The sequence below is a fragment of the Terrapene carolina genome, unplaced genomic scaffold, assembly GCF_002925995.2.
Source record: "Terrapene carolina triunguis isolate 2854851 unplaced genomic scaffold, T_m_triunguis-2.0 Scaffold310, whole genome shotgun sequence".
Classification (NCBI taxonomy): Eukaryota; Metazoa; Chordata; order Testudines; family Emydidae; genus Terrapene; species Terrapene triunguis.
The window spans coordinates 25,999-46,868 of record NW_020664661.1 but is presented as its reverse complement, the minus strand read 5'-3'; the positions used below and the strand labels follow the sequence as shown (position 1 = coordinate 46,868).

General features: G+C 55.1%; 2 protein-coding genes and 1 long non-coding RNA gene across 3 annotated transcripts in view; 1 reads left to right on the top strand and 2 right to left on the bottom strand.

Moving 5' to 3' along the window:
* Window positions 1–8,407, top strand: part of RNF123 (ring finger protein 123) — a 126,254-nt gene extending 117,847 nt beyond the window's left edge. The window contains exons 37-39 of the mRNA XM_024211346.3: window positions 6,110–6,204; window positions 6,879–6,964; window positions 7,362–8,407. Of these exons, the coding sequence (XP_024067114.1) occupies window positions 6,110–6,204; window positions 6,879–6,964; window positions 7,362–7,461 (281 nt within the window). The 3' untranslated portion in view covers window positions 7,462–8,407. The remainder of the gene's footprint in view (window positions 1–6,109; window positions 6,205–6,878; window positions 6,965–7,361) is intronic.
* On the bottom strand, window positions 1,883–4,266 carry LOC112114571. The gene is made up of 3 exons (XR_002908746.2): window positions 2,944–4,266; window positions 2,694–2,836; window positions 1,883–2,584 (listed from the first exon to the last, which is right to left on the bottom strand). It is a non-coding gene; the product is annotated as an uncharacterized LOC112114571 (long non-coding RNA).
* Window positions 8,408–8,511: 104 nt separating the features above from the next.
* On the bottom strand, window positions 8,512–19,520 carry GMPPB (GDP-mannose pyrophosphorylase B). The gene is made up of 9 exons (XM_024211348.3): window positions 19,373–19,520; window positions 19,206–19,286; window positions 18,891–18,939; window positions 18,485–18,627; window positions 16,700–16,858; window positions 16,193–16,271; window positions 15,788–15,915; window positions 9,655–9,837; window positions 8,512–8,973 (listed from the first exon to the last, which is right to left on the bottom strand). The coding sequence occupies exons 1-9, from the start codon at window positions 19,499–19,501 to the stop codon at window positions 8,842–8,844; spliced, it is 1,083 nt and encodes a 360-aa protein (XP_024067116.1). The 5' UTR covers window positions 19,502–19,520; the 3' UTR covers window positions 8,512–8,841.
* Window positions 19,521–20,870: the final 1,350 nt, after the last annotated feature.

Here is a 20,870-nt window from a genome sequence, read left to right as displayed (position 1 = left end):
TCAGAGCACGCTGTGCTCGGCTCAGTCACTCACCACTTGGATCCCAGTACCTGTGGGCATGCCCTGCCCAAGCCCTTCTGCGTAGTGAACGCTGAGTGCTCAGGCTCTGCTCCCCTCCCTGTGGCACTGTGGTTCTAGCACAGTGACTGGGTGCTGTGGAGCGCTGTTCTGCAGCCCAGCATCTCCCCCGGCTCTGGACATCTTGGCCACTCTCATCTCGCTGCAGCACATAGAGGTGGATCAGCATTTTGGCGCCAGACGTTCTGGTCACTCCCCCCATGTTCCCACTTGCTGCCGCATTCTCTGCCTCTGTGGCAGCAGACAGTGGCTGTTCCTTTTGCTCCTGCCCTTACTCCTTCTAGTTTAACTTTTCTGCCTTGTTCTTTGGGCAGTGGGGAGCAGGGTTCTCCCTCCTGGACATTCCTCCTACATGGGTGGTTAAGCCTTCCTGAGCCTCGGCTGCAGTGTTTCCCTGCTTGCTCCTCTGTCCCTTACAGGCACGGCCAAGCAGCCAAGAGAGCACTGAGTCAAATCCAAGCAGTGCTCGATTTGTGAGGCAGCCTTCCCAGGCTTGGCAGATGATGAGTTGTGCCCAGCCTGCACCCAATTCTGTTAGGTCCAGGGGCTACGATTCGGGCAGGCAAGTGGGGTCCCTACACCCCAAGGCAGCTGCGAGTCCAACGGGGGAAAATGGACCAGGAACCCCAGTGCAGAACAGGGAGAGGCTCCAGAAGCAAGGAGAACCCTGACCACTTGACTAAGGGGATAAGTCCCAGGGGCCTCTTGCAGAACTAAGAGGGGAGGATTGCAGGGCCACAAGTGTCCTCTGCCTCCCTGCAAGTCGTAAAGTGGGTCATGAGCACCCTGGGGAAAGAAGCAGGGCTTCTAATCAGCCCCCTCCCTCCCGAGCTGTCCAGGTGGGCCCTGACTAGTTCCCCCAGCCCCCCGCCTAGGGGGAGTGGGACCCAATGGGGGAGGTTTCAGAGCCAGACCTCTTGAGAGGGCTCCCGGCCCTAAGGAAGACAAGCCATAGGTGGCCTCCCCAAAGCCGCAGCAGAGTTTCTATGCTCCCAAAGTTCGCAAAAAAGATGAAAAAATCTGAAAGGGGAAAGAAGGCACACAAAATCCAGGAGGTCTGAGTCCTCCAATTCCCCCTCCCCGCTCCCCTGCGGAAGGCGAGCTGTCTGGTGCTGACTCCAAACAGGCTGGGGGGAAAACTTAGCAAAGGCTTTTTCTCCTGGAGAAATGTCAAGCCATGTGCAGCAAGGTTATCCGCATGATTCAAACACAACCTCAGCAGGCTCCTGAGAGTGAGCCTTGGAGTCAATTTCTTCCCTCAAAACCCTCCCCAGTGGCGGTGATACCCCTTCATCGTTCCTCCTTCCAGGAGGTGAGTAGTGTGAGTGGGGTAAGCTAGGTAAGGGCCAGCATGTTAACAAGAGCGATGTCAGGCTCCATAACATTCCAGACCCAAAGGGCTCCAATGCTGAGATACCAAAGGCTGATGCTGCTGTAGCGTCCCTCCCCAGGGATACGGTTGGAGGTCATTCTCAAACAAGACTTTGAAACCTCCACTGCCACTTTCCGACCATCCCTGGGAGCAGCTGCCTGCGTTGCAAGAGCATCTCTCCTGGCTGGGAGATCACAAAGCCCTTAAGGAGTGAGATCACCCTGACTTTGGCTCCATTTTAATGAATGTCTCTCTGGCAACAGGTTTCAGAGTGGTAGCTGTGTTAGTCTGTATCAGCAAAAACAACAAGGAGTCCTTGTGGCATCTTAGAGACTAACAAATTTATTTGGGCATAAGCTTTCATGGGCTAAAACCCACTTCATCAGATGCATGGAGTGGAAAATACAGTAGAACGGTATAAATACACAGCATATGAAAAGATGGGAGTTGCCTTACCAAATGGGGGGTCAGTGCTAACGAGCCAATTCAATTAAGGTGGAAGTCTGGCCTTTCGCTACTTGTCCTCACAGAGGTAAGTGCGAAGGGACAGCAGGTTCCCCAAGGGAAAACAGTAGGGTCAAAGTCCATGGGGAAAGTCCAGAGGGACCTCAGCTCCCCTAAAATCCAATTTATGACGAAGATTACGTAGGCCTCCGCCCCGGAGAGAAGCGAGGGGGCAGAATTCCCCATTTTCTAGAAGAATGTTTTTCTTTAACCACAGAGAAGTTAATCAGGGTGATAGTGAGCCAGGGATAGTCCCTCGAACTGTGGGCTCCACCCCATCCATTCTTCATCCAGTCACCTAGTTTCAACAACCCTGTAAAAAACAATTTGATCCAGAATGAAATATCTCATCTTCTGGATATTGGCATGACACAGACTGTTCCCTCAGAAAAAGGTTTGCCGGGTTGTACTCCATCTTCTTCATTGTGCAGAAGCACATGGTGGGTATCAGAGCCATTCTCAACCTCAAAAGGCTGAACAAGTGGATGAGGAAAACAATGTTTCTGATGGAGACCCTGGCCTCTACAGTGTCCTCCCTGTCCAGAGGGACTTCTTGACTTCAGTACCTCTTGCAGACGCATATCTCCATATCCCCATCCGATCATGCCACCGCAGACTTCTGAGGTTCACCTACAGCAGGAAACATTGAGTACTGAATGCTCCTGCTTGGCCTGTCTTTGGCCCCCAGGGTTTTACACAGATGGTGGTAATAGCCAGACTCAGGTTGCAAAGAACTCACCTGTACTCTATTCTCGACAACATCCCAATCAGAACTCCAGCAGTGCAGAGGACCACATCTTGGATGTTGAATCTCCTCCAGGGGCACGGCTTCATCATCAGTGCCAAGAAAAGTTCTCTGGTTCCATCCAACAGAATAACCACCTGGGGGCAGAAATAGACACCTTGATAGCAAAGGTCTACCCATCATTAGAAAGGTTTCAGAAAATCCAGAAATGTATTATCTTGCTCCAGAGATGCAGCAGGCCTACCATAGCACTGTGCTGTGCTAGGACTCATGGTACTGTGCATAGGCATCACTCCATGGGCACAATCACTCATCAGACATCTTCAAGCCTTCATACTAAAGGTGTGGGACCATTCCCTGGAACACATGAAAGATCAAGTACAGGTTCCAACATAGGTATTTAACTCCTTACAATGGTGGTCAGCCCATGATAATGCCTGCAAAGGTATGTCCATCTGCCTTTCAGATCCTTCAATCCTCGCAACCAAGGCCAGCTTGGAGGGCTGGGGAGCTCACTTGGAGACCCAAACAGCCCAGGGCCTCTGGAGCTAGGAGAAAAAGGCAAAACTGCATAAACCTCCTAGAGCTGAGAGCTGTCCAGCTAGCTCTGCAAAGGTTCCAGCTCACTCTAAGGGGGAACCATGTCCTGGTTCAATCAGACAATATGACTACGTTTGCGTATTTAAACAGCCAATGGGGAACAAGGCGTCCAGCACTAAGTGTGGAAGCAATGGAAATAGTGAGGTGGATGGAACAGTTCTGCCTTTTCCTCAGGGTGATCCACATCAAAGTGGACCTGAACCACAAAAGGGCAGATGGTCTCACCAGGCGCAGGGTCAAAAACTCCAAATGATGTCTGAATCAGGACTCACCATTCAGACGTTCTGCCTCCCTTCAACCGACCCATTTGTGAATCATACAAATGCAAAGAAGCCAAAATACTTCACAAATGAAGCAGACCCCAGAGTCATGGGCACAGATGCCTGATTGCACAGTTGGCCATAGGGCCTACTTGATGTGTTTCCACCTTTTCTGCTACTGAGGAAGGTGATTCAGAAAATAAAACGAGAGCAGGCGACAGTAATTCTTATAACTCCTCATTGGCCAAGGAGACCTTGGTTCTCAGACCTGATAGAGCTGAAACTGGAACTCCCACTCCAGGTTCTGTGGAGACCGGACATCCTTTCAAAGGTCCTGTTCTTCAGCTAGACCCAAAACAGCTTCAACTAACAGCCTGGCAATTGACAGGGAAACACTAGAAGGTCTTGATCCATCTTCCGGATTCATTAAAACATTGCTTTCATCTAGGAGAGTATCAGTACTAAAAATATCCTGCTCTCTCTGATCCAGATTCTACAACTGGTACCAAGAACACAATGCAAATCCCAGAAATCCTGGAATTCCAGGCATTCTGGACTTTCTCCAAGAAGGCATAGACCGAGACCTTCAGCTGAGTATCATTTCATGTCAGGTGTCTGCTCTTAATATTGTGCTATTTGTAGGATCCTTGCCCTCCTTGCAGACCATCCATAGGTAGCCAGATTCCTTCTAGCAGTCCGATTAGCCAGGCCAGTCTTCCCAGCATGGGACCTACTGCTAGTTTTGAGGGCCCTGCCAGCCATCCTTTTGAGCTGCCGACTCCAGTGTCGGCCTTTCATTTATCCATTAAGACTTGTTCTTAGTAACTGTCACGTCCGCCAGGCAAGTGTCGGAGCTGGCAGCCTTATCCACATGTGAGCCTTACTGGGTGTTCCATGAGGTCAAGGTGAGGCTCGGGACACCAGCATCCTTTCTTGCTAAGGTAAATTCCTCCTTCCACACTTCTCAAGAGGCTGTGCTTCCTTTGTTCTGTCTAAAACTACAATATCCAATGGCAAAGATGTGGTAGACCTGGAATGTCAGAAGAGCTTTGAAAATCTCTCAAATGTGCAGAATCCACAAGAAGATCGGGCTCCCAATTTGTGTCGTCCTACTCGAAATGCCAGAGAATCAGAGCTTCGAAGTCCTCCATTGCTAGGTGGATCAGACTATGTATTATGGAACCCTGAATCCTCAGAGGCTCCAGTCCCAGAAGGGATCAAGGTGCACTCCATGAGATCCTTAGCAGCCTCATGGGAGAGATAAGCAAGTGCTTTGGAAATTTACAAAGTGGCCACTTGGTTTACAACTAATACCTTCATTAAGCTCCATAGGGTGGGCCTTCTGTCTTCTGCAGAGGCTCCTGTGGCAGAATGGTGCTGCAGGCAGTGGCTCAGAAATAGTACAGACTTTTGAGCAAGTTCACAAAAGGGGTAGGGGGTACTTTCCTATCAAACTTTTGTTTCATAACCCTCCCTACATCTGCTCACTACTTTCCAGACAGCCAGAACTGTGGGAGACACTGGGCTGCAGAACAGAAGATTTTGTAGAAATAATTTCCTTTCTGCTAGCATCGTCTCCCACAGTTGTCCCCACCCTGGATGGCTCAGGAGCCAGAGTTGGATACTAAGTGGAATATTTACCATAGGATTGTCTTCCTTGGTTCAATGTACATAATGTCATTATCTCTGGAATATTTGTTAACGCTGTTCCAGTTTTACCGCTTGGAAATATTGCTCTGGCAGCAAGCGGGAGCAGAGGGGGCATGGCCACAGCGTGCTGATCCAGCTCCATGAGCTGCAGTGAGAGGAGATGCTGCTAGCTAGCAGAAAGGAAATAATCTTTGAGGAATTTTCCCTGCCCCCTTTGGAAATGGCATGGCTGGCCCAGGGTCCCTCAAACACTGTGTGCCTCCAACCTCTCTTGTCTTGCCAGCCTCCCATCAAACAGCTTTGGTGCCCCCTTCCCACACCATCGCTTCATTGCCCTAGGCCTTGACACTGCAGCCTCTCCCAGGACCAGCATCTGCCCCCTCACATCCCTGCTGGCCTAGGCCTGTTGCCATCTTGGTCCTCCCTAGCTCCCCGCAGCCCAACCTACTTGTTTGGATGCCACCTTCGGGCCCTCTGACCCTCAGTGCCCTCTCCAAACCCCACTCAATGCTGCTTGCCCACCAGCGGCTTCCAGGCAGGCTCTAATGCATGCACACAGCTGCTGGTAGAGAGCAGGTGACCATCTCTCTGGCCTTGCACTGCAGGCAGGGAGAGGCATGACCAGCGCTCTGCTTGTCTCCTATGCTGCTGGGATCCTGGACACCCCCTCCGGCTCATCCTGTGCCTGCCTGTGGGGACACATTGCAGCTCACACAGGGCCACGGTCCTGTCCAGCCAACACAGCTGCAGTTTGCCATTCCTGGGCAGCCCCCAGCCAGTGGGGTGTCCTGGCATGAAGTCAGCCACAGAGCTGTGCTGTGTGCCCCACAAGTACCACCCTCCTGTTTGGGGCCAGCCCTGGTGCTCTCTTCCCTTTCACTTCAGCCCTTCTCTCCACAGACACCGACTACATCAGCCAGGAGGAGCTGGCCAAGGTGGAGCGGATGCTGAGCCACCTGAGTGAAGAGTCAAAGCAGGCAGCTGCCTCCATGCTGGTGAGTCCCTGCCTGGTATGCACCCAGCCCAGAAACCAGCAGCCTTGCGGGGGAGGGGGCAGTGCCCTTCCTGGGGTGGAGTGGGGGAACCCGTCATGCCAGCTCAGATGGTGACTTGGGAGGGTTCAGCCTGGGCAGCCGGGGGGCTGGCTTCGCACATGCTGCTTGGCTTGGCCACACACTGCACAGCCCAGCCGGCTGTGTACCCAGCGCTCTGAATGCTACATGCACCCACTTCTCTATGCCTGGCAGCTGGAACCACTGGGAACTGGCCACACAGGGTGGGAGGTTGCTGCCCTGCTGCACAGTGGGCATGTCGGAGTGAGGGCTGGCTGGGAAAACTCCCCGGGGCAGAGGCTCGTTTGGCCAAACCTGGGGTGTGAGGTGCGATTGGGAGTCCCCAGGTAGTCTGAGTATCTCCGGGATTAAATCCCTGCCACGCTGGGTGAGACTGCACAAGGCTGTGTCCCACTGCCCTGGCCCAGGGGTACTGCACAAGCCACAAGCCTGAGCAACCCAGGGACAGCTGCCAGTCTGGGCTACAAGGGACAGGAGGGCTGGGCTCAGGCTGCTTGGTGCAGCACCCCCAGTGCCGCTGTCTGGCAGGAGGCAACCACCGGGGTGTGTGTGGGTGCCTTCAGCTGCTAATCAAGGCCGGGTGATTGTCTTTGCAGCCCACCAGTGAGGAGGACCTGTGCCCCATCTGCTACGCACACCCTATCTCGGCCATCTTCAGGCCATGCTCCCACAAGTCCTGCAAGTGAGTAACTGCGGTGGCCCTCTGCCCCTTCCCTCCCTGCTGGGGGCCAGGAACAAGGGAGTCTGCTCGGCCCCACAGGCTAGGAGCTAGGGAGAGCTCTGCTTCTCTGCTCCCCTTGAACCCCTCTACTGGTAAAGACTACTTGCATCTGGAGCCCAAGGACCTGGCTCATACTCTATGGACGCTCTTGGACCTTTTTGCATGTGCTGGGAGGGGCTCCCCTGGGGAGAGGGCCAGGCCCCATCCCTCACCACACTGGGGCTCTAGGCCTCGCTGCAGGGTGACAGAGCAGGGGTGCAGTCGTGGGCTCCACTGCTCAAGGGAAGCACTTTGCCTGGGAGTGCTTGGGTGCAGGGCTGGGCACAGCTCCCTCATGGTACAAGCTTTGTCTTTTCAGAGCCTGCATCAACCAGCACCTGATGAACAACAAGGACTGCTTCTTCTGCAAGGCCACCATCACAGGCGTGGATGACTTCACCAAGCCAGGCAGCTCCTAGTGGGGGGATTGACCCTGCAGGCTGCTGAGGCTCCTTTCCCTCAGCCTCCAGAAGTGGGTTGCCCAGCTCTGGTTAGTTGTGGGCCCTTCCACAGCCCAGCCCCCTTGCTCAGAAGCGTGAGGGACACCAGCAGATGGTGGAGGTGCTGCTTTTGCCCTGTCTGAGCCAAGGCTGGGCTCAGTCTGTTCAACAGGCGGGGGGGAGGCCTGAGCAGTAAGGGCTGAGGGGCGATGCCTTTCCCCGGTGAGGCTAATGCCAGCATGTACCTACTGAAGTCTCAGCCACGGCCTGCAGGAGCCTGGCTGACCCCAGGGCCTGTCCTGCTGCTGTTGCCATTTGCTATGGAGCGTTCGTTCATGTGTGAGCCTGTGTGCTGTGATGGGCCACTGCCAGCTTCCCTTCGCTGGGGGTGGGGCACACTTTGGCCCAAGCTCTGGGTACTGGGCAGCCAGACTGCAGAGAGCTACTGCTTCTGTGCTAAGCTAGACAGAGCAGAGGCTCTTCACAGCTGGCTTGGTCTAGGCCTGGGCCCTCGTGGCTGAGTTCTCTGATGGGCAGTAATTGGCTGGGGCCTGGCAGCCTGCAGTCCCCCAGCTTCAGCCTGGTGGGGGAGAAGTATGTGGCACCTTGCCCTGCAGCTGCAGGAGGATGTGCTAGCTGGCAGCGGGGGTGGGGAGCCCTACTGCTTGGTGCAAAATCCTTGACCTGGGTCTCTCAGCTGGGGGAGAAGCTAATGCTTGAGCTCGGCTGCAGGTGGGGTGGGACTAGCAGTAGCGTGAGATTTGTGACCAGCCCTGTGGGATTGCTCTGTGCTGTGCATCGGGTGCTGTGTTACCTGTCCTAGCTGGGGTCACTTCTCTGCACTAGAGCATTAAATTATTCTTCCTTATGGGGTGGCATCTTGTGTGTGCGACAGATGGGAATGCAAGGCCTGTGGATCTAAGAGCAGCTGGGCCAGGGCAGCTGCCTCAGGGATGGAGACACACAGGAGTGATATGGAGAGGGCAGGGGCCACAGGACCAGCCACAGCAAGAAGGTGATATGAGGCCATTCAGCGCTTTTAGACAGTGTAATTGTATTGGGTGGGGCCCTGTAAGCCTGGCCCTCAGTGGCACACTTGGCTCCTACCAGCACCCAGGACAGGCATGTCACAGCTGTGGCCCCCTGCTTTCTGCTGCTCCACCATGGAGCTCCCTTCCCCCCTTCCCGGACCCTCCCAACAGCAGCCTTCTCAGAGCCCAGCAGCCCATGAGGGCCTAGTACTGCTCCATGCTGTACCAGCAGAGCCAGTTCCCATACCCCCCCACCCCGTGTGCAGGGCTCTGCTCCAGGAAACAGTGTTAACAGTTCAGTAGCAGGGGAGCTGGCCTGGCCCAGCAGCTACATGATGATGCGAGGCTCTGGCACCGACTCGGCAATGGACTTGTGTGGCAGCACGTTGGCCCCGTTGAGATAGAGCTCGTCATTGACGATGACATCCTCGCCCAACACTGTCACGTTCTCCATCCGCACCTAACCAAGACAGGCCACCTGTCAGCCAGGCCCCACCACATACATGCTCCCTGCATCAGAGGCAGCATGTCTTCCACAGCTTGGGTATGTGGGTGGACTTGCCTTGTGCCCAGTGCTTCAGCCACCCAACTCTGAGCTGCCTCTACTGCCTCCTGCTTGGGCCCCTCCCCCCCTGACAAGCTGGGGCCATAGGTTGGAGGAGAGATGGGGACCCCCCCTCCCCCACTGCAGCCAGGCACAGCAACAGCCCCCCACCCCCCTATTCTCAGGGCTGGGAGCAGCCTGGTCCTTTCAAGCTGCCAAGCCCCTCCCGTGCCTGCTCACAGAGGAGGGATGAACTGGAATCTAGTCTCTCTAACTCCAGCCTGTCCTAAAGGCAGATTCTCCACCCCAGAGGTGGGGGTGAGGATACAAACTCCAGCTGCCACCTCTGTTCTTGTGCAGGAAGGGACTGTGTCCTGGGCATTGCTGCCACTGTGTGCCCTGGCACCCCCAAGCCAGCTAGGCATGGCCCCCTCCAATGCCCCCCAAAAGAAAATGGTCATAGCCATGACTCACCAGGGAGCACCAGCAGCCATGTGTAGAGTCAACTAACCAGCAAGTGTCTGTGATAGAGACACAGCCAGCCCCCTGGCTGGTGGGCCCTGCTGCAGGCATGCGCCAGCCTACCAGGTAACTCACCCACTGGCCAACAGACGACAGCCAGCCAACAATGCAGGACTCTAGCCAGGAGTGGGAGCGGATACGGGAGCCTTTCAGGATGGTGCAGCGCTTGATCCGTACCCCATCCTCCACCACCACCCCAGCCCCAATGGTGACATTGGGGCCAATCGTGCAGTTCTCACCGATCTGAGCACTTGGGTCCTGGAAAGGAAGAGCGAGGTGGGTGTGGGTCCACACTACAGGGGCAGCTGCCTGCCCTGGCACCAATCCCCACTGCTCCAGCCCTCATGGTGCTAGGGGTGTCTGGCCAGGGCCTGGCATGTATGCCTTCAGATGAATGGCTGGCTGGAGGAGCTGCCCCTTGAGAACAGAGCAGATGGCTAAGCAAGGAGAGCCATGGACCCAAGTCCTGGCTGATTCACTATCAGCATAGGGGACCCTCACCCAGCAGCAGGGAGCTCCCTGGTTCAAGGCAGCCCTGTGCTAGGAGATACCAGCCCAAAGGAGTCACACTCCCAGCCCGCTCTGCTGGAGGAGGCCCCATAGCTCTCCCACAGAGATGAGAGCCTGCCCACACCCCCATGCTGCACCCACCAGTACTTAGGCACAGATGCCAGACCTGGTAGCCCAGCAAGGGCCTGCTCCTCAGGTCAGTTGCTGAGCTCACTGTAACCCCCACTGTTGCAGGTAGGCAAGAGAGAGAGGAGCCTCCACCCCAGGCTCCCCCCTTCCCAGTAGGCAATCCCAGGGTCATCCTGTCCCTACATAACCACGCCTTGGCACAGAGTCCTGCATGAGAGGGGGTAGCTACCTCTAAGGGAAGTGCTGTTACAAATGCTTGCAATTGCCTGTGCCCTCAAAAGGGGCCAGCCTACCTCGCTCAGCCCATACAGACTGTTCGGGGGGGGGGGAGCTGCAGTGCTTAGCCACGCTCAGAGTGCTGTGGTTCAGAGGCCTCCTCAGGACCCCAATGACAGCACAGCTCTAGGGCTACTCTTTATGCCCATCCCTCACCTTTCTGGGACTTGCGCAGCCAGCGAGGCTGCAGGTTTGTAGCACTCCACAGAGCTCTGCCTGACCCTTGGGATGAGTATGGCGTGTGCTCTTGCTATGGGCCTGTTTGACTGAAGTGTATAGTGTGGGCTGGTTGGGGACCATGTGCTGAGGTTAGCTGAGAGCTTTGATCCCTAAGTCTTGAACCCTTAACCAGAGGGCACAGCTACTCGGGTAGACGGGGGTTGAAAAGCCAGCGCCAAAGCAACGAGGGGAGGTTAGAGAGTGAGCGAGAGAGCCAGATATACTTTCTATTCCCTAAAGTTAGGCCAAGAAAGACTCCCCTCTCCCACCACAGGCTCCAAGAGTACAAATACTGCAGGCAAGAGTACAAGTCCAGCAGCAGAGCAGGGGCTCTCCAGTTTATTGCACTGAATGTAGGATGGATGATTACCTGCCTCATGGGCACATGGCTGCAAGCAGCTCCTGGCCCTCAGAGACTAGAGTGGCTGAACTGCCGGAGCTAAGGGAGACAGAACGGTACAACGTCAAGACTTTCTGGGACACAGCAGAGCGGGCTCACCCTTGGTCTGACAGCCTCGGGGCTTCTGAGGAGGATGAAGGTCTCAGGGAAAGAGAGCATCAAGCTGGAGCGGAAGGCAATAACCCCTTACTTAGGACCCTCATCTCACCCTGAGGACACCCTTCCAGGGGAGGGGACTCCACTAATTAGGAAGAGACAGCTAATAGTAATGGGGGATTCAATTATTAGAAAAACAGGTTGGTTTGTGAGAACCGCATGGTGAATTACCTGCCAGGTGCAAAGGTTGCAGCTCTCAAGACATCTAGACAGATGTATGTGCAGTGCTTGGGAGGGGCCAGTGGTCATGCTACATCTAGGTACCAGTGACATAGGGCAAGGCAGGTGAGGTCCTGGAGGCCAAATGTAGACTGCTATGTAAGAGGCTAGAGTCCAGGAAAAGGGAAGTGCTCTATTACACTGAAATGCTTCCAATTCCATGTGCAGGTCCAGACAGGCAGAACTGCAGGGTCTCATTGCGTGGACGAGACAATGGTGTTAGGAAGAGGGGCTTAGGTTTATTAAGGAAAGAAGGTGCTAATACCAGAGGGAGGGGCTCCACCTAACCCAAACAGAACCAGATTTCTGGCATGTCAAATTAAAAAGGTTGCAAAGGAGTTTTTAATCTAAGGGCTGAGGGAAAGCTGACAGGTGCAGAGGAGTGCGTGGTTTAGGCAGCCACATCCCTTAGGGGAGGATCTACTAATGGGGATTCTCTATGTCTTAGTAAAGAGGCGAGGACAAAAGTTGATAAAGTGCAAGTAGGAACTGAAGAGAAACAGTCAAATGAAAGAGTCCCATTCAATTATATCACAAAGGCAGATAACCAAATATTGACCAGTTTTATATGTGCTTGTATACAAATGCAAGAAGTCTAAATACTAAGATGGGAGAACTTGAGTGCCTAGTGTTAAATGATGATAACCAATGGGACATGGTAATACCAAGATCCTATATATGTTGTAATGACAGAGCAGGTCATGCTAGTGGGGGAGTGTGAAAGAAAACAGAGTGAAACTTGTAAAAATCTTAAATTAACCAAACAGCACCAGAGAATTGCTGTGGATAGAAATTCCATGCTTCAATAATAAGAATATAGCAGTAGGAATATACCACCTGACCAGGATAGTGACAGAGATTAGAAGTGAATATAGTTGAACCGCTTGGTGAGAGTGTCAATAATGTAATTAAATTTAACATCTGGGGGGTGGGGGGGAATATCAAAGGAACTCATCATAATAGCATTTAACTTTAAAAAAAAAGGGGAATTACACAAAAATGAGGAAGCTAGTTAAACAGAAATTAAAACTAACAGTCTCAGTAGTAAAATGCCTGCAAACTGCATGGAAACGCTTTAAAACACCATATTAGAGGCTTAAATGTATACCACAAATAAAAAAAATACAGTAACTCCTCACTTAAAGGCATCCCGGTTAACGTTGTTTCATTGCTGATCAATTAGGGAACATGCTCGTTTAATGTTGCACAATGGTCCCTTATGTTGTTTGGCAGCCGCCTGCTTTGTCCACTGCTTGCAGAAAGAGTAGCCCATTGGAGCTAGCTGGTGGGGGCTTGGAACCAGGGTGGACCGGCAGCCCCCCTATCAGCTCCCCTCTCCCCTAAGTTCCCTGTGCAGCAGCCGCCCAGCAGGCTATCAATTGCCAGCAGTTCAGCTGTCCCTCCCCTCACTGCCATGTGCTGCTCCTGCCCTCTGCCTTGGAGCTGCTCCCAGGAGCCTCCTGATTCCTGTGCGGGGGGGGAAGAAGGGACGCTAATGTCAGGGTGTTCCCCTTCCCCTTGCTCCTGACCCCCGCTTACCCCTTCTCCATATAGAGCAGGGTGGGGACAGGACAGAGAGAGCGTGCTGGCCGCAGCTGCTGTCTCAACTTGCTGATATACTTAAAAAGGCAATGTACTTAGAGTGGGGTCAGCGTAATTAAAGGGGCAATGCGCATCTCTCTCTCTCTCCATCTGGGGTATGTGTCTCTGTCTGCCATGCTGTCTCCCCTCCCTCCATCTGTGCTGCCTTGTAGAGTGCGAAGCTACATTAACAACAATGTGTTAACCCTTGAGGGCTCAGCCGAGTGCTAGTTCATCATTTAGCAGAAAGGCATTCCCTGGGAAATATCCCACCCTCTGACTTCACCACCTCAACCAAGCTTCACAATCACCATTGCTGTGTACAGTATTAAATTGTTTGTTTAAAACTTATACTGTGTATGTGTATGTGTGTATATATACTTTTTTGTCTGGTGAAAAATTTCCCTGGAACCTAACCCCCCTTATTTACATTAATTCTTATGAGGAAATTGGATTTGCTTAAAGTCGCATTTTTCAGGAACATAACTACAACATTAAGCAAGGAGTTACTGTAGTAAGAGGAACAAAAAAATACTACATGGCTAACCAACAGGGTAAAAGAGGTGGTTAGAGGCAAAAAGGCATGCTTTATAAATTAGAAGTCAAATCCTACTGAGGAAAATAGGAGCCTAAACTCTGGCAAGTGAAGTGTAAAATTATAATTAACATAAGAACAACCATACTGAATCAGACCAACGGTTCATTTAACCCAGTATCCTATCTGCAAACAGTGGCCTATGCCAGGTGCTTAAGAAGGAATGAATGAGTTAGACAGCTGAAAAAAGAATTTGAAAAGTAATTAGCAAAAGAGAAACTGCCAGTAAAAAATCCTTTAAGCTCATCAGAAGCAGGAAGCCTTCCAAACAATCAGTGGGGCCACTAGGCCATCAAGGTGCCAAAGGAGCACTTGGACTTTCAGAAAGCCTTTGACAAGGTCCCTCACCAAAGGCTCTTAAGGAAAATAAGTTGTCATAGGATAAGAGGGAAGGCCCTCATTGATCAATAATTAGTTAACAGGAAACAGAGAAGGAATTAATGTCAGTTTTCACAGTGGGCAGAGGTAAATAGCAAGGTCCCCTGAAAATCTGTACTGGGACCAGTGCTGTTCAATATATTTGTAAATGATCTGGAAAAGGGGTAAACAGTGAGGTGGCAAAGTTTATAGATGATGCAAAATTATTTAAGATAGTTAAGTACAAAGCAGACTGCGAAGAGTTACAAAGGGATCTCCTACAACTGGGTGACTGGGCAACAAAATGGCAGATGAAATTAAATGTTGACAAATGCAAAGTAATGCACATTAGAAAACATAATCCCACCTATACATACAAAATAATGGGGTCTAAGTTAGCTGTTCCCACTCAGGAAAGAGATGTTGGAGTCACTGTGGATAGTTTTCTGAAAACATCCACTCAATGTGCAGCGGCAGTCAAGAAAGTGAACAGAATGTTGGGAATCATTAGAAAAGGGATAGATAATAAGACAGAAATATATGCCACTATATGAAGCCATGGTACACCCACACTTTGAACAGTGTGTGTATTCTGGTTGCCCCATCTCAAAAAAGATACATTAGAATTGGAAAAGGTTCAGAGAAGGGCAACAAAAATTATTAGGGGTATGGAACAGCTTCCATAGGAACAGAGATTAAAAAGACTGGGACTGATCAGCTTGCAAAAGAGACCTCTAAGGGATGATATGATGGAGGTTTATAAAATCATGGCTGGTGTGGAAAAGGTGAATATGGAAGTGTTATTTACCCCTTCACATAACACAAGAACCAGGGGTCACCCAATGAAATGAATAGACAGCAGGTTTAAAACAAACATTCTTCACGCAATGCACAGTCAACCTGGGGAAACTCATTCACAACATCCCCTGGCAAGGCCAAAACTATAACTGAGTTCCAAAAAAGAATGAGATCAGTTCTTGGAGGATTGGTTCATCAGTGGCTATTAGCCAAGATGGTCAGTGTTGCAACCCAAGCACCAGGTGTCCCTAGCCTCTGATTGCCAGAAGCTGGGACTGGACAACAGGGGATGGATCACTTGATAACGGCCCTTTTCTGCTCACCCCCTCTGAAGCACCTGGCATTGGCCATTGTCGGAAGACAGGACACTGGAGTAGCTGGACCTTTGGTCTGACCTAGTGTGGCCGTTCTTATGTTCTGTTCTTTTCACTCCCTCGCTGTGGGCTGGGCCCCAGGCACTGCCCAAGGGAGAGAATTACAGTCAGCCCCTTTCCTTGGGCTGGAAAGCCTGAGCCTAGATGGCCCCTTGGCTAGGACTAGCCCAGACTGTTGTCAGAACAGCAAGGCCCCTATCTCAGCTTCCTCAGACAGGGGCCAGGCAGCCCACACTCCCTGTCTGGGAGGGTCCAGGCCCAATGGGATGAGGGACCTGGCTGGGCTGGCCATAGCAGGCCTGCTGGAGTCCCACATGGGGTGCACAGGTTGGAGGCCAGTGCTAGTTAGTGTCCTGGGTCTGAATTTCCTAGCAGACAGCAGCAGGGCTCAGCAAGCCAAAGCCCACGGCCCACTACAGGAGCCACATGAGCCAGCTCAGCTCCCAGGGAACGGGGGGAGGCCAGCAGCAGGGTGACCGGAGTACTGCAAGCCCACCACGGGGTGCCACACTGGGGGTGCATCTACACCCACTCATGTCAGGAAGGAAGCAGCAGCCCAAGCACACCGCTGGGCGGAGAAGCATAGGCACTCACCACCAGCACGTTCCCCATGAAGCCAGGGCCTGTGTGCAGCCTCTCTGGGTGCTGGACCCTCAGCGACTGCAGGAACATGCACATGCCCGTCAGAAAGTCCCTGGGCTGCCCAATGTCCATCCAGAAGCCTGTAGGGACAGAGCAGCACTCTCAGCCTACGGGGAGGGCCACAGGGACAGGACAGGCCAAGCCCCCGCAATAAGCACAGGAGATTCCCCCCCATCCTCCTGGATGGGCCCAGAGGAGGCAGCTCATATACCCACTTGATGCCACTGGCACAAGAGCCACACAGACTTGGGGCAGGAGGGTTCCTTTGTGCTGGGGCAGAGAGGGGGAGCAGAGGGTGGGGAGATGGATGTCTCCTTTACTCCGGGGCTGGGAAGGGGTCTCAGCGGGGTCCCTTACCCTGCAGCTCCATGGCATAGAGCTCCGCATCCTGAGCCATCACCGGGAAGATCTCCTTCTCTATGGAGGTGGGCCGCAGCTACAGACAGACACACAGGGCCCAGTCAGGGGCATCTCCTCCAGACTGGTGCTCCCGTTAACCCTGAGTGCACAGCCTCCCAGTTCCCACAATGCCCTGCAAGCACGTGGCTGTTAAATCTACATGCAGCCTAGAGATTCCAGATGGTCATGAGTGCTCCTGGATGGACCTGATCTCTGCCTCCATCCCCCCTGGCTCCAACTCCAGCTCAGTGCCCCAACTGCTGGGAATCCCTCCCCTTCCACAGCCTCCTCTGTCTCCTGGAAAACCCCCAGCCCAACACTCAGCCTCCACCTGCCCTCTGCTACACATGCACACAAACCCGGGGAGGGAGGGGGTGCGGACCAGGAGACATGCATCCCTCCCTCTCACCCCCAGCCATCGCTCTCCCTGCTGAAGGCTGGGCCCACAGCTGGCCAGCTCCCTACCTGGATCCTGTGCAGGAGGCTGGGGTTGAAGATGTACATGCCGGCATTTATCTTATTTGAGACAAACACCTGGGGTTTCTCCACGAACCGGTGGATGCGTCCCGTCTCAGCTTCGCACACCACCACCCCGTACTTGGAGGGCTCCTCCACCTTTGTCACCTGCAAGGCAAAGTCACTGCAAGGCACCTCCCTGTGGAATGACTGAGGGAAGACCAGGTAGGCTCTGCCAGGCCAGTCACTACACTGTTGCCCCTTTTTACAGACAGGGAAACTGAGGCATGGGGCAAGGACTTGGCCAGGATTGCACAGCCAGAAGTCCCATTTCTGCCAGCTGTACTCGGGGGGGGGGGGGGGGGGGGGGGGGGCGCGGGTTTCTATATTTTGGGGGGCGCCCCCAAGCGGCCCCCTCGCCCCCCCCCCCCCCCCGCACACCTGCCTAAGGCTTTGGGAGAGAGTTTGGGTGCAGGAGAGGGTTTGGGATGCAGGCTCTAGGAGGAAGCTTGGGTGCGGGAGGAGTGTGGGCTCTAGGACAGAGTTTGGCTGCTGGGGGCAGGCTTTGGGCAGGGCAAGAGGTTGGGGTGTTGGAGGGGGTGCAGGAGGAGGTTTGGGTGCGGGCTCCGGGAGTGGGTTTGGGTGCTGCATGCAGGCTTTAGGCTGGGAGAGGGTTGGGATGCGGGGCTGGGCCAGGGATGAGGAGTTTGGGGTGCAGCAGGCAGGCTGCCCCGGGGCTAGGGCAGGGGGCCAGAGAGGACTTCCCCCAGCCCTCTCCCTGCCGGCAGCAGCGAGCTCCGAGGGAGGGGGGCCCCCTCCCCAGCCCAACTCAGCCCGACACACCCAAGCTCCCCCAAGCTGCTGCTCAGGAGGTCCAGCCAGGATAAGTCCCCCCCGCCCACCCTGGAGTCAACTTGGAGTTGCCTGCCAGGAGGGAGGAGAGGGGGTGTCACGTGCCTCCTCCCTTCCTCCGGCACAGCAGCCCCCTCAGCCTGCCCCCGGCACCACTCCCTTGTAGGTGGCTGCGGCAGCGGCCGGTGAGGAAGCGCAGTGCGGAGCAGCCGCCAGCTGCCCAGGGTAGGCAGGGACGCTCGGGGGAGGTGCGCGGGGGCGGGGGAGAGACCCAGCCCCAAACATTGGTGGAGCCAGGCCCCTCCATACAACTTGCCGCCCCTGGGGAAGGGTCATAGAGGCAGCGGCAGGGCTGTGCTTCATGCCCGGGGAGCTGATAAGGTGATCAGTCCCCCCCACCATGAAGCGTTGGCCCTGCCAGTAGCACCAGCCTCTTCCCGGGGGGAACTGAGGTGGGCCTTAGCCCCTCACATTTCACCAAGGAGCCCTGCCCCCTGCTCCTCTTCTTCCTCCTGAGGCCCCGCCCCCTGGCCAGGCCAGAAGCCAGAGCCAGGCCATGGTAATAGCTGCCCAGGGAGCCTGGGCAACTGTGGGGAACCTCAGACCCTCCACCTAGTCTGGGTGGCGCACCTCTAGGGGCAGGAATACAGGCTGGGGGCTGCTCTTGGGCACCCTGGCCCCCCACCCAGGGCAGGTGGAGGGTCCTGGGATCCCCACAGCGGCCTGGGCAGCTCTTATCCCAGCCCGGCTCCAGCTTCAAGCCAGGCCAGGGAGTGGGGTCTGGGGGTGAGGGGCATGGCCCCCCATTTTTACACAGGATCCAGCACTCTTGGCTGTACCCCTAAAAGCCCAGGAACAAGTGCAGTGTGATACGCCAAGTCAGTAGGGGTTGGCAGGAGCCAGTCGTGTTCCGACCCCCCGGAGCCAGCCCTGGGCACTCACCACGATGGAGCCCTCCTTGCCGTGGTGCTTGTGGAAGCGCACCATGTCTGTGAAGGGGAAGTCGCAGATCACGTCGCTATTAAGGACGAAGAAAGGCTCCAAGCTCTCAGTCAGCAGCTCCCGGGCCAGCGCCAGGGGTCCCGCTGTGGAGGGAACATGGCACAGAGAGAGCTGGCAGGAGGGCAAGGCCACGTGCTGCTCCCCAAGGTGGATACAACAGCTGCCAGCAAGCACAGGCTCTACCCTGTGCTGAGCCAGCCGCTTAGCTTCAGTTTTATGCAAGCAGGGGTGGCCTTGGAATGAGAAGCCTCACCCCATCCCTGTAAACTGCATGAGCAGGTAGTCGGGCCCCTCGGCCGACCCTGTAGGGGGCCCCACTGAGCATGTGGGATGGGCACAGACTCACCTGTGCCCAGTGGCTCCTTCTCATGGGACAAGGAGATGCGAATGCCCAGCTGAGAAAGATAACAGAATCCAGAGTCAGGAGGATGCACTGCACCAATGGCCATTCGCTGCCCCGCAACAGGCCCCCGATGCCACGCTGCTCTGCCCAACCCCCTCTGCCCCTCCCACATGACCCCCTTGTCCCCACACATAGCCCCGCCCCTCCCCCACCTAGCTAACCAACCCCCGCACCTCCCACATGCTCCCACCCGCCCAACCCCTCACCCAGCCCCGCCCCGCGCTGTGACCCCGATGGCTCCCCGCGGCCCGGCCTCACCCGCTGCTCCTGCTCTCGCATCGCTCCCTCCAGCACCCCCGACATGTAGCTGACAGCCAGGATCACGTGATCGACGCCCGCCTGCCGGGGAAGGGGAAAGTGCGTTAGCGGCGGGGGCCTGGGAGCCGCCGGGGAGGGGTTCGGGGCCCGGCCTGGTCCGGTCCTACCTGGCGCAGAGCCTCCAGCTGGTGCAGCAGTATGGGCTTGTTGCAGAACTCCACCAGCGGCTTCGGGGTGCTGAGCGTCAACGGCCGCAGCCGGGTGCCGTAGCCGCCCACCAGGATCAGCGCCTTCATCGCCCTGTGCTGGAAGCCGGCGCGCGGGGGGGCAGGGCCTGCTCCGCTCCCTTTCCGGGTCCCGCCCCCTGTCCGACCGTCACCCCGACTCCTCTCCCGACTGCCCGGCCCAGCCCACGCTCATTCACGGGCCTCATCACCTGTCCGGCTCCGCCGCGCCCCTCAGGCGGGGGAAGCCCAGGCCGGGCCGCGCACCAATCCGAGCGGCAGACGTGTCCCTCCACCCTGCCAGCCAATCACACAGCACGCAACGGCATTGCCATAGTAACCGCAGACGTCACATCAGCGACTCTCGCGCGCGGGGCGACGCTTTGGCGCAGGAGCAATCACATCTCAGGAGCCAGAGCAAAGCCCGCCCCTCGCGTAGTGGTGCCGGCTGGTTCCGTCAGAGCGGTGTCCCGTGCTGCTCGTAGCTAGGGCAGGCGGCACCTCGCCAGGCAGCTCCAGGGGGCAGCCTCCAGGCCTCGGCCCCGCCCTAGCCTCTAGCCCGGAGGGCAGTGTGCCAGGATAGGGTGGAGGCGGTGAGGTGTTTCTCTAGCACAGGATGGCTGTGCCAGGGCAGGGCTAGAGAGCAGGCTGCACACAGAAGAGCTATGGAAGTGTAAGCAAAGTCAGAACGGGCTCTACCCTGACATCTGGTGGTGAGCTGTGGAAAAGGACTTCAGGGGCTGATCTTGTTTGCATAGGCACACCCACCCTGCCTAGCCTGATGGGACTGCTGGCGCAAATGGTCACTCTGGCTGCTGTGGGAAGGACAGTAGAACTGTAGTTGGCACTTTATGATGGAGGGACTTGCCCTCAACTAAGTAGGTCTTGCTAGGCAAGGGACATGGGTTCCAAAATCCAGTGAATTGAGAGGTGCTGGGGACAGGTATTTGTATCTGATAGTGTAGGCCCCTTCTGAGTGCCCTAAACACCACTTTGACTCCTCTCCACTGTGTAATAACAGCTAATTTTGACTCTATTAGGAGTATTGTTACATGCTGCAGAGCTGAAATCACAATACTCAGGTCTAAGCATTAGACCTACTTTGGGCTAGTGGTGCACCAGCACTGAGGATCGCCTACTACCAGCTGAAATCACTAAAGAGCTAAACTTACTAAGAGCTGAAATCACTGAGCGCTGTGTTAAGTAGGGGGGGGGAGCCTGAAGATATATTGGTGAGCAGCTAACGGGAGGGCTGGCAGAGAGGAGCGGCTTGTGGTGAAGACTGCAGCAGAACCCCACGGCGAGGCATGCCAGTTGACCGTCAACACACGCAGCGGAGCACGTAAGGTGCCCCAGACTGTTGCCGGCACAGAATGCCCGAGGAAAGCAACAGCGGGGTTCGTTGCCCGGTGTGCTTCGTGCCAATGAACACACCAGGGTG